Consider the following 13138-nt stretch of genomic DNA (forward strand, 5'->3'; position numbering starts at 1 on the left):
CCCTGGCTGGGACAAGGGGAGATCCCCCGAGGGGCTGCTCTGAGCCACCTGCAGCAGGTACAGCCCTGGGCGTGGGCACCTGCACTGCTCACCTACCTGAACTGTTCACCTGCACTGCTCTTCTGCCACCCACCTGCCCTGCTCACCCCCACCCACCTGCACAGCCGAGCTGTGGGCATGTCCAGCCTGGGAATGCCACCACAGGTACCGGGAAATGCCCCAAGGCAGCTGCCCAATACCCTGGGAGCCCTTAAAGATAAACCAGCCCTGCATCCCAACCAAAGCTGCTCAATGGAAGGCAGAGAAGCTGCAAGGAAATGTGAGGATGGCAATGAAGGCACTGTGTGGTTCAAACCTCTTCCAAAGATCCATGGTTTCCTAAGGGATGCTGTTCCAGCCAAGAACCAGCCCTGCCCAGACCACTCACCCAGCACAGCCCATCCCCTCCCCAGCAGCATTCTGATTTTCCAGAGGCAGGGAACTGTCAGCAAAGCTGCCAGCTTTCCACTGAGAGCCTGGAGCCTCACCTTTCCATTACCCAAAACATCTGACAGCCAGTTATCCTCGTGCTGCCTGAGCAGTACTAGACAGAATGATTGGAATTAGTATTTGCTGCCAAAAAATATTGGATACTTTCTAATCACACTAGGAGAGCTCTTGCTAGGTTTTCAATCTCAGAGATGCTTAATATAGTGAAACAGGAAGACAAAGTTTCACTTTCAAGCTGGAATTCAATAATCCTACTTGAAGAGTTTTAAAAAGAAACTTTAACCACTGCCTCAGCATCTAGAGACACAGGAAAGATCTTATCCCTATTGTATTATCATGAAATTTTAATTCTCTCAAACCTGTGCCATATCATACAGAAGTTAATTCATAACTTATCCTTAGTAATCACAGCATAAAATTCCGGATTTTATCTTTTGGGTTTGTATACAACTGTTGAATCCCACGAGTTCAAATTCAATATACAGCACCTATTATTTTAATGTTCTGATCCTGTATTATCACTTGCTATACTTATTTACTGCTTATTTTCTCAATTTCCACAGTACAGCAAAATGTTTTTGTCTTCTATTTTATTTTCTATTAGAAGAGAAATTGAACTCATTGCTTTGACTTTTACCATGGCGCCTCAAATATAAGGCAAGTGCCTGATAACAGTCTCACTTTTATCAGAAGTTCACACCTTTCCTCTGCACTAAACATTGTTTTTTCATAGCAAATGAATAAAAACTTTGTTGTTAATGATTCAAACAAACATTTAAAAAATATTAAGCTGGATGTTTCAGCCCTAACTTTGCTTAGAATTGTATTTCTGATGTATTGCACATTCTATGCTTTTATGTCATATGTAAATTTAAACAGGACTATGTATTTTTAAAACCTTGTGTTGAAAGATCTTTAAAGTTGCAAGGCTAAGTGAAGGAAAGCCAAAATTTAACCTGACTGTGCTGTGTCCTGGTGCATTCTCAATTATATTATGTCATAGGTTATTACATCTTGTTAAATTCAACTTGTCTAGCACTCTTCAGACCATTAAAAGATTCTTAAAGAGATGTTACATTTTCTGATTACAGTTTTTGGCTCTTATTTGTGTAGTCTTGTGTTAACAGTCTGATTTTCAAGTACATTTCTTGGTGACACTCAGCTTTGTCTGTGTAGAGCTCTTACTACTAAGTACTTACAGCTGATAAATGCCATTCTTAACAGAGGTGATTTTCATTCTGCTTCACTCCATTAGTCCAAAGTATAAAATTGCAATGAAAAGCTGCAATGTCCTCTTGGTAGTTTGACTCTACTTTGAGCTCAGTGCTGCCCATATTTATCTAACTTACAGACTCATTTCAGGGGGAAAAAAGCTTCAATTTTATGTACTTTTTGTTAAACCTGCCAAGGTTAGGGACCCAGTTCTGTGAACACTTTTCATGCAATCAGTTCCACCAAATGCCCATCACCTGAGGAGAGAGAATGACCTGTTTCAGGATGGGATATAATGCACAGCTCTGGTCATATTTTGCAGCTATTAAACTCAATACCATGGACTGTAGTGGGTAAAACCTACAATTCAGTTGTTTTAAACTGCCACAAAATCTCCCAACTGCAAATTTCATTGTGGTTTGCACCGGTGATGGGGGAGCTATTTTCACACAACTGTATGCTTTTAAGATTTTTTTAAATTTCTCATCAGAACCCCAGTAATTAAGTATTTATAGATGACAAAAATGCACCTAACAGGAACAAACCCATTTGTTTCCTATGTGCTTCAAACCTTCCATGATTAAAGTAGTACCAAGGGTAACCTTTCATGAATACAACCTTAGGGATCACAGAGTGCCCTCAATCAATGCAGGGAACTCATGTTGACAGAGTATATGGGAAACAGATTGAGGTATTAAAGCACATAGCCTCTGGTGTTTTAGATGTAAATACTATAACCATCAAATATTTAGACTCTTATGTAAGCAGTATGTCATTTTTTAAACAGTTACTGCTTGGAATAAATCTTTAAGGATGGAATTTTCAGAAGTGCTCAGTATTGGCCTAACTTTGCTCTTACTGAAATCAATCATAAAATTTTCACAACTTTAGAAAGGGACTTTGTCTGTTTATATGTTTCCACAGCACTAAGCACAATAAGTCTTGATCCTGGCTGAGGCCTTTTGACTCTGCTGTAATCTAAATAAATTGATTTATAGGAGATCAGTTAGATAAATGATGAGGAAACACACACATATAAAACAGCTAGGGTTTTTCATGATGGCATAGCAGCCTTTGGAACTTCTTCATAATTTTCTCTTTGAATCCTAAAACTCATTTGCCTTTCTTTATATTAATTACCTTGTTATTAATTTTCTCCAACATAATTCCATTTAAATTTGCAATGAAGTGTCCCTCCAATAAAATGTAACTTACTTTCTTGACACAAATCCCATTTAATCTACACAATAAACACATTAATTTTGGGATCTGACTCTGGGATTGTTTCAGCAGAACATAACCTCTCCCCTATTTCTACAGAAGTTGTTGTTAATAACAGTGATATGGAATCTCCTATCTATTTCCAGGAACAACCACCTTTGCTGAGCTGGGAAAGAGGAGGTGAGTGTGTTTCTTTTACAGGTTTGTAGACTGGTTAGAACTGTTTTGTTATTTTGCAAGATGCACACAAACATTAATTTACCCAGGGATTGGCATTTATTCACTTTTTAATATATGTGCCAACCTGAAACCTGTCTAAAAAGATCTTATTTTCCTCCAAAGAGCTGCACTAAGACCAAGACAAAACTACTTCTGCTTTTCACTCAAGGTGGGATTTCAAAAGGTTGATACTGAAATGCCATTCTCCCTATGTTCTCCAAATAAAATGCTGTAAGTTATTGAAATGAAGGCTGTGGTCTGTTCCACAGACAATTCTCAAGGCATTTTGTGGGAGCTGCTACCCCCATTCCCTTCTCCCTGCTTCAGCCACTTATTCCCAACTCCCTTACTGCTCCTGTGGTTGGAGCTGTACAGCTGATTTTGGATCTCTGCCATGACCCAGACCAAGGCTAAATCCTCTTTTTCTTCCTTCAAAGTCTGGTCCCACTCCCAGCCCGGTGCTCCTGTGCAGAGCTGAGCAGGATGAGGGAGGGGGCAGCTCTGAGGAGCTGCAGCTGCACCTGGCAGGGACTGCCTCAACACCCACCTGTGCCACGGGACACATCCCTGAGCCTCCAAAAACATTCTCACCACATCCCTCGGGAAAGCAGGAGCAGGCACACATGACATCCCAGAGCTGGCAAGAGAACAACCTCCAAGAGTAGCCAAAGTTGTGAAATAGGCCAAGGAAGGAATCAGGTAATGCTAACAGCTTGTTCATCTTCTTCACCTAAATTCAGGTGATGTTATCACTAGCCCCAGCCTGCTACATATTTTATAGTAAGCAATTTTAGTATTTCAGATTAGCAAGCTATATATATATTTAGTGCTTTATTCTCAAACTGTTTCACCACAAATGACAGCTCATTTCACAAACAGCTTATCTTATGGCTAAAGATATATAAATACATACTAAAAATGCTGCTGAAAGTCTCAGAATGTATAATGCAGCCTGGTAGACATGGTAGTGATTGTAACACTGCATTGTAGACACAAATGTTAAAGAAACTTGGCAAGAAGCAACACATTTTAGCTACTCAAAATTCAGATTTTCTCAGACTTGTCCCCTTCTGATGAATGGAACATATGGGAGTATTGTTCATAAAACTTACATTGCTTTTCTTGATGTCTACCAAAATTCCTCATCATGACAATATTTACCAAGATACATAAAGATTCAAATTTGAATTAATTACCCAGAAGTTTTTCTGTGCTTCCAGGTTTGCTGGAAAAGAAAAACACTTCAGAAGCAATGTGTTGTGAGCATTTAGCAGTAGATGTTTTAGCAGCAGAGGTAGCAGAGTGCTTGCTGGGGAAGGGGCCTACCCAGTTAAAAGCCATCACTGCTGAGTGAGATAAAAGACAGGGAAGAAAGCAACTGCTTTGCCAGGAAGCAGTTTGAAATCTGACATTATAAACAAAACACATTTAGATCTAGACATAAATCCTCCATATGTTGAAAGCTCAATAATATTTTAGCTAGAATTATTACTTACAAACAAACAGTTCCTGAAATACAGCATCAAAACTGCAGAACAGCCTTTAACCTTGTGTTCATCCACTCAAGAGCCATGTTATTTATTATCCTTTATCCCTTAATTATGGGGACTTCACCTACTGCTCTCTGCTCATTTGAAATGCAGAATAAAATACAATGGATGTCTAAAGACTTAACAGGTGTCAACCAGATATTTGCCAGCTACTGCTACTATTCTACTGGGAGGAGTTGCTGTTCTATAAATACTAATTAGAGTTTTGCACATGATCTTGCTGAAATACCTAAGGTGATGAGTGGCCAGTTGTTACTTTTAAAAGATTAGCACAATTTGAAAAACTAATGTCCCCAATGAGGCAATGCTCACACTGAATAATCAAGAGTTATAGCTGTTCTCTGCCCAAAGGGAATATTTGCTCACTTCATCATTTGGAAAATCTGCTGCCTCTCCAACAATTCACTCTTCTATTTAACTTTGAGAAACTTGTAAAACTTTGTGCAATCAATAAATTAGTGCAGTATATGTACTTAGATGGTCTTCCATTGCTATGCCCACATGGCAGGCTTTTTTACTACCTTTACTTCCAAAGACAGAGCTCTTAGTGTGAAATCATGATTAAGAAACTGCAACAAAATAATGTTGTACTTAAATCAAGCAGCAAAGAAAAATAGGATTACAGCACAAAGTCCATAAACACAGCAAAAATTCAATTTCCTCAAATCCATCTCCCTTGAAATTCTTCACATCCACTAAAGAGGAAAAACAGACACAGGCAAATCAGAACAGGTCTCTATGAGACTGAGGTTTTATATTAAAAATTTATATGTAGTAATTTTTTATTTTAAAATTCCTTCCAATTCTCTAAAATCTTGATGCAGTATAGCTGAAAAAACAGCTACTTTTAAGCAAAATGTTAAAGTGACATGGCCCATTTCCTTGATTTTTAAAAAAATCTTGAGTTTTATCTTCTCCATTCTGCTATGGAGAACAACTGATGTCACAAGGTGTGACACACTGCTGTATTTCCATATGGGAGCTGTGCTTCAATGCAGTGAAATCTGATACAATCCCTTACTATTTAGTGTCCATGACCACGTGTGGGGAAAACATAGATATCATTTTAATCAGAATTTTTTTCCAGGCTTTATTTTTTTTTTTTTTAATAAATATTTTTCTTTACACTGAAACCTATATTTTTTCTTATCCCTTAAGGATATCCCTACTGCTTCCTCTATTCCAGTAGCTCATTACTGGAAATGTTTGGCCTTGCTTCAAAAGAGAAGAATATGTCAACACCAGAACATCTGTGTCCACACAGAGTGCTTTGATGACAGTGATATACTCCATTTACATCAGTAACACTGAGCTGAACCTTGATGCTGTCTGCATTTAAAGATCTTACCCCACAGGGCAAGAGAATACAGGTCAAAAACGTTGATCTCTGTTTGACACACTCTCTACTTCAAGAGCACTTGGCAGCAATTTGTTCCAGAGTCAAGAATCAAACTCACAAAGTGTTGCAAAGCTCGGAGCCATGTTTGCATAACCACATTCAAAACAAATATTAAAATTCACAGTCTCTGGAGGCCAATCTACTTTTGATATGCAGGGTTTTGTGAGCAATACAGTCAAATTCTAGCCTGAGTACAGGAGGAGTTTTCATTTAAATCAAAAAGCCATAACTCAGGCTTGAACATCTGTTATTAAGAGGGATGATGTACCTATATCTCTCAAATGTAAAAAGGAAAACAGGCACTTTATCATCTAAAAGTCAAAACTGATCATCTGAAAAAAGGAGTGGAATAGTTATGTGTGACACAGGGTTGTGCCTATCAGTGTGGTCAGAAGAAGTTGGGTGAATTTTGGTACAGAACAAATGCAGGCACAATAATGATTAATTCCTCAAATATTTCATAAAGAGGAGTTCAGAAATGAATCCTGAGTTACAGCATATTTTTAGCCCATGGCTACTGATAATCTTCCTTTTAACTGGATTTTAAAACCTTTAGTGTTTCTTCAGCTTTTTGTAATTAATATATCATTTTCTAATTTAATTGCATTGTGTCCACTAAACTGCTATGCTGACACAAACCCTAATATGAGGTGGAGAGCTCCAATAGTTTCCTTCCACCCCTTCCTCCCCTCATGTGGAGCTCAGCACTTTTGCAGCATTGAATGATCCAGTACAAGACTAATACATACAAAACATCAAACAGGATCCAATCAATGCAGCTGGATATTGCCCTGCTCGTGTTCAAGGACCACAGCCACCTGTGTGCTGCAACAGCAGCTGCAAGTGCTGGTAAATCCTATTTCAGCAAACAGAGAAAGAGAAGATTTTGTTTACAGGTTGCACTAGAATGCCATGGAAACAGATACAGAGGTAACTGTGAAAGGCATAATCCAAATGGAAGACAGCCCTGATAGAGCTCATATATCCAAAAATAATATATATGTTTTCCCACTTGGAAAACACATGCATAAATCCTATTAACATCAAGACAGAAAATTATACTGAGTAGACCCCAATATCACTAAGGTCCCTGATAACAGTATGAATTAATGTGCACCTTCAAAGCAGAGCAAGATGTTTTCATATGCAGACTATTAGAAAAAATAAAAATATCTTAATAGAATAATCATCTTTTTAAAGAAAAAAAATTACATCTTGAATTTTTGAAACAGGATTAAAGTGTGGTAGTAGCCCTGTAAAAGGAAGCTGCTCAGCACCTGCTGCCTACACTGTGCCTGGCTTCAGGCAATGTTATTCATTCCTCACTTTCATGGGAGCAAAATACATCCTCTAAAAATATAAAACACAAAAATAAATAGATCTCCGGGGAAATTGAAGAGAAATCTGTTTTAAAAATAGTGAAGGAGCCTCTATGTTCTAAAAAAATAAGTCCATTTTGCATTGTTTTGTAAGATTTACACTTTAATTTGAAACCAACGTAAGGCATAAAATTTGTATGAAAGCAATATCTGATTTATAGATAAACTTAAAACACAATACACTTAGCTGCAAATACCAGACCCCAGTGAGAAAAACAAAAGGTTTTGAAAGATGATTAAAATATGTTTGATAAATGTGGCCCTGAAATGCCCCAAAAGATTTTTCTGAAGTTAAATAGTAAACACAATTAACATGGCTTTTGCTACAAAAACACTAAATGCAATGGATTTTTTAAATTAATTTTCAATGATATTACATGTTCCTATTGAGCTGGAATTGACTCAATCCACTAACTGTACTGTGAGTCAGTTCTTTTGTCCATCTGACCTTACCATGCAGACAAAAAGCCAAATATCCATTCCGTTGGTCATATGAAGAGGAAGCCACACAATGAGAACAATCTTATGACCACCATTTCCATCTTGTGAGTAGAAAATTTGTGACAGTTGAAGCATTTAAGAAAGATATATTCATAAAACCCAGATAATGTCCAGCTTGATCAAATGTATTACTAATTAACCAATAAAAAGTAGCAGCTGTGAAGGCTGACAAGAATAACTTACTGTACACCTCTGGCCTAACCTCACTATCCATATTCAAACAAGTCTCCTGGCAAAGGCAAATCAAATAATTCTTGGGAGTCTTGCATGCATTCAGACTCACTAGATTTACATATTATTATTCACTGTAGATGTTTCATTACATTTGCTTTGAGAAAATGTACAATCTATATGGGTATTCACATGTTTAATATGCACACGAGTTCCCATTTTGTACATTTTATGTGGCTGATGATGAGGTTGTTTGGCCTCCCTCTGCCTTAGACTGGGCACTGCTCATTCATGTGAGGTCAACTCACGTGGCAGAGCTCACCTTCCTCCACCAAACTCCAGCCACCCCAAAACAGGCAGAACAATTCCAAGCAGCTTTTCAAAACCAGACCAATCTCCCATAATATTTGCAGGGGTTTTTTTTTGGAGGCTAATGCAGGCAAAAAAAGTGGTACAATTACTGTTCTAAGAGCTGGACAGTTGCTGGAAAACAATTTGCCCCAAGCCCTGACTGCTCAGTTTCCTCAAATGGACATTTCTTCAATCATGGTATTTGAAACAAGGCACTACAGAGCCCTCTAGAATTCACATTGGCATCTGCTCCAAAGAGAGCCTGTCCTCACAACACTGCTGCACCAAGGTTCTCATACTCACAGGTAAAAGAACTCCTCAACCATCAGGTCTTTGGTACAAGTGCCAAGTAAAACCGATTTATTTCATTAATTCTTTGAAAGAGTAACTCACCATTTTGGCCGGCTTGTGGATTTCACCATTGGAGCCATCCCATCTCTGTAGAGGCTTTTGGTTTTACTGAAGTTGACAACATTGAAAATTACTCTCTGGAGAAGAAAAAAAAGGAAAAGAAAAAAAGACCAGGTATAAATTCTGAAAGACTTTCTACATGTGTTGTCTATACCAGATGCATAAAAACATACATGGATAACATTTGCAATAGATGTGTACCTTATGAATTATTGTTATTCTCCATGGACTCAGATAATGGATATCCTGTCTGTTCCAAGTATTTAAAATGTCCATGTTGTTTCACACTGCATTGATGCACGTGAAATATATGTTTCTAATTTAGCACGCTGATTTTTCAATAGGAATCCTAGCCAGATGAAAAAAATAAGCAGAGCTAGTCCAGTGTGCTGCAGTTAACATTACAGAGGTGGATGGAAAGCTGGGAGATGGGGTAGAATTCCTTGTGAAAACCTTCTAACTGCTTCACAGAACCATAGGCTAGAAACACAGAATTGCTGAAGCTGGAAAAGACTTCCAAGATCCAACCATTAATCCAGCACTGCCAAGTCCATGGCTGAGCCATGTCCCTGAGCACCACATCTACATCCCTCTGGAGAAGATGACTACTTACTTCCTTTAGTAGACAGTTCCAAACCTTAACAACCCTTTCAGTTAAGATTTTTTTCCTAATATACAATCTAAAACCACTAGTAAAACCTCTTGTCCTATTGCTTGTTATCTGGGAGGAGAGAATGACCCCTACCCTGCTACAACCTCCTTCCAGGTAGTTGTAAGGTCACCTCTGATCCCCCTGTTCTCCAGGCTGAGCCCCCCAGCTCCCTCAGCTGCTCCTCACCAGACTTGTGCTCCAGACCCTGCCTCAGCTCCGCTTCCCCTCCCTGGACTCGCTCCAGCCTCTCAAAGTCACTCTGGTCATGAGGGGCCCAGAACTGGGCACAGCACTCGAGGTGTGGCCCCACAGTGCCCAGGACAGGGGGACAGTCACTGCCCTGCTCCTGCTGCCACACCACTGCTGGCACAAGCCAGGTGCCACTGGCCTCCCTGCCCACCTGGCTCGTGTTCAGCCCCTGGTGACCAGCACTCCCAGGGCATTTTTCCCCAGGCTGTTTTCCAGCCACTCTGCCCCAGCCCGGAGCACTGCAGGGGTTGTTGTGGCCCGAAGGCTGGACCTGGCACTTGGCCTTGTTGAACTTCATACAATTTTCCTTGGCTGATCAACCCATCCTGTCCAGATCCCTCTGCAGAGCCTTCCTGCCTTCCAGCAGATCAACCCTCCCATCCAAGCTGGCATCATCTGCAAACTGACCAAGGGTGCTCTTGATCCCCCACCCTTCTTAGCCTTCACACAGCAGCAGCAACAACAACAACAAAAAAATCTGATTTTTTCCCCCCCAAAGATAGGAATATTTCTGTACCTATCCCCTGGCAAAAGGAAGAATTATCTTTGAAAAAAGTGTTCAGGATACCTACACAGAAATTGCATATAGCCATCAGTTGCATGAATACTATAGATAAGAAGAAAATATTTTAAATCTGATCTTAATTTAAACTGAAACTTTGGGAAAACTGAAGATGATATTTAATAGGTCAAGGGAAGAGTAGAATTTAGATCTTTAAAGGTAATGGACTGATACTAAAAGCAAATTAATGCAGGGGGAAGACAAGAGAAAACAGAGACAAAACCTTTTTCTTTACCATCTGTCTGCTTCAAGTCATTTCATGCAAAATTACTTATTCTGTCTCTGTTAAGAAAGTCTAAATTGGATCTAGCTCATCTCTTGGAGTACACTGACTTTTCAGATGGCAAATGCAGTATTCCTCATTTGTTGTACTCTTTTGATACTCAGTGTTGATGTACTCCAAGAAAACAAAATATGAAGTCTAAATTAGTTTTTATGAAACAGTCCACAATATATTGATAAATTCAATTTCTATGAATCTCTTTACATTTGTTTTTTAAAGGTAGAGGTGAAGACAAGCCACTAAAAATTATATTCACACTTTTCTTAGAACAAACTATTGTAATGTTGGCACCCTTCATATGGTCCACGAGAAGCCTAAGAACTAATTGATCACTGTTTAAAAATCAAACATTTTTTGACTAAAACAATAATCTTTCATATGTAAAACTGTGTAAAAACAAATCTGGACCTTCCAGGCAGTCTGCTCGGGTAACAGGGAGTGAGAAGATTAAAATGAAAGGAATCAGCAGTGGGACACAAACAGGAACCAGGTACATTTGTCCTTTAATATGGGGCAGATAGGAAGCCAGGTAAACTGCATAGCCCTAAGTGTCTCTGTACTCAAGAAAAATTAAGTTTTTTTGGGTTAAGGTAGTGCTGAAGATTTTGTGAATGGGAGCACATACTTCTAGGCTGCAAATTCTGCCAATCAGTAAAAGCAAAATCTAAAAATAACCTGTAGGTTTGACTAGAACTGACATGAAAAACTAGCAAGTCGAGAAAATCACTTTTTTGAAGGTGGTAATTCAATTTTGCACCAAAGGCAGTAGGGAAACTATATATCCCTGCACAAGGGTTTTCATGTATTTTGAGATTTCTAGTGGTCATGAGATGAACTTGTTTTTATAACTCTGGATAAAAGAATGCACTTAAATTTACAGAATGTTATGTTTGTAATTTTAGGTATTTAGGATATAGCTTATCTGATGAAATATCCACTTTGGGAGGTCTCTAGTTATTTTCCATCTTACATTTCTAATGGATGGCTTTAAGTTAGAGAATGGTATTCAGGTCTCTGCATGCTTTATGCTCTACATGGAAACATTTCCCTCTATTAGAATGCTCAGTTTTTCCTCTGTTACTTAACTCTGTTCATATTTTTGAAAACAAATTAAGTTGCAACAAATTGGTTTGTTAATCTTGATGTTTGCGTGGAGTGAATGAAACAAACAAGATCTCCAAACCAATTGCCTTAAACTTTGGATGCAATCATGTCACTGTTGGAAAGGGAAAGTTGCTAATTTTGTTACATACTGACTCAGAGCAGACAGCTGGTAGAGAATGTTCTTATTCCAATCAAGCTTATTTTGTATAATGAGTTGGGCAAATGTACACAACTGGGTAAGCAATGTATATAAAAACAAAAATATGCAGCTCATTTAACAAAACACTGCCGATTATAGCGTTCCGAGCGCTGCCGCTCGCCGCGGAGCGAGCACTCAGCAACGCGTGCAATTCCCCCAGCATGGCACCCAGCTAGATTGGCAGAACCCAAAATTTAACAGCACACAGCAGAACTTTATCAACACACACCACTGAAGTAATAAAGCACACAAACCGAAGCACTCAAATGAGCAGCTGAACTCCGTCAAGTGTTCCTGGTGGTGGTTAAAATAGTCCATGCAGCTCAGCCAGTGGAGTGTGCAAAAATGTAATGACTGCAGGATACACACTGGGTACACACGCTGGAAAAATATGCAGCTTGCTCAATAAGGTATGCAAACAGCTTTGAACTGAATGCTGTCATAAAAGGCTGTGATACAGCAATCAAAGTTTTGCTGAACAAATCTAATTTTTAGTCTAATTTCTGTCTGTACTTATATCCTTTAGCACGCCAGCGTAAAGAGCAAAAGGACTAGAAATAAACTGAGCAGGTTAAAACACTTTTTTGAAAGAAAATTATCACTATTCTGAATTATTACATCAGTTATAGAGATGTACAAGATTGTCATCTTATAAGCAATATAATTGAGATACTCCAAAATGAGTATTCAAGAACTTAAGAAATGTCAAGTCAAGAAAATAAAACTAGATTAAATGTACTTAAAATTCCCTAGAAATTGTTCTGTTCTCCAGAGCATCAATACAGAGAAAAATGGTGGAAATTTTTACAATAAAAATACTTGTTGGGTATTTGGGAGTGTATGAATACCACTAAAAGAAGCAATATTCAAACAGATGCTGTACCAGAAATTATAACTCTGTGCTTCCACTTCAGATTCAGGATAAAATCTTAAATATATTGCATTATTTTGACAAACTGATCTGCAGTTTCTGGGTAGGTGGAAGAGGCATGGTGCAGAAAAGCCTCTCAGGACAGCACCAAGTCAAACCATGCTCTTGGGTATGCACCAGGATGAGTTGTGGCTTCACAGCATGAGAGAAGAAAATTGCTGCAGTCTCAGGCTCTGTGTTTGTCCTGCCTAATCTGAGACAGATGTTGGAGAACATGAGGCAAGGCAGGCAAGTTCTGCCCACAGAGAGAAGAAG

General features: G+C 38.8%; 1 protein-coding gene across 3 annotated transcripts in view; it reads right to left on the minus strand.

Annotated features, from left to right (window-relative positions):
• The window catches only part of LOC120503178 (cytosolic carboxypeptidase 6), an 882397-nt gene that overhangs the window by 656932 nt on the left and 212327 nt on the right, over positions 1-13138 (minus strand). For all 3 annotated transcript variants that reach the window (XM_039711394.1, XM_039711393.1, XM_039711395.1), the window contains exon 4: positions 8886-8980. In XM_039711394.1, the coding sequence (XP_039567328.1) occupies positions 8886-8980 (95 nt within the window). The remainder of the gene's footprint in view (positions 1-8885; positions 8981-13138) is intronic.

Source organism: Passer montanus, unplaced genomic scaffold (assembly GCF_014805655.1).
Source record: "Passer montanus isolate IOZ18808 unplaced genomic scaffold, ASM1480565v1 scaffold25, whole genome shotgun sequence".
Taxonomy (NCBI): Eukaryota; Metazoa; Chordata; class Aves; order Passeriformes; family Passeridae; genus Passer; species Passer montanus.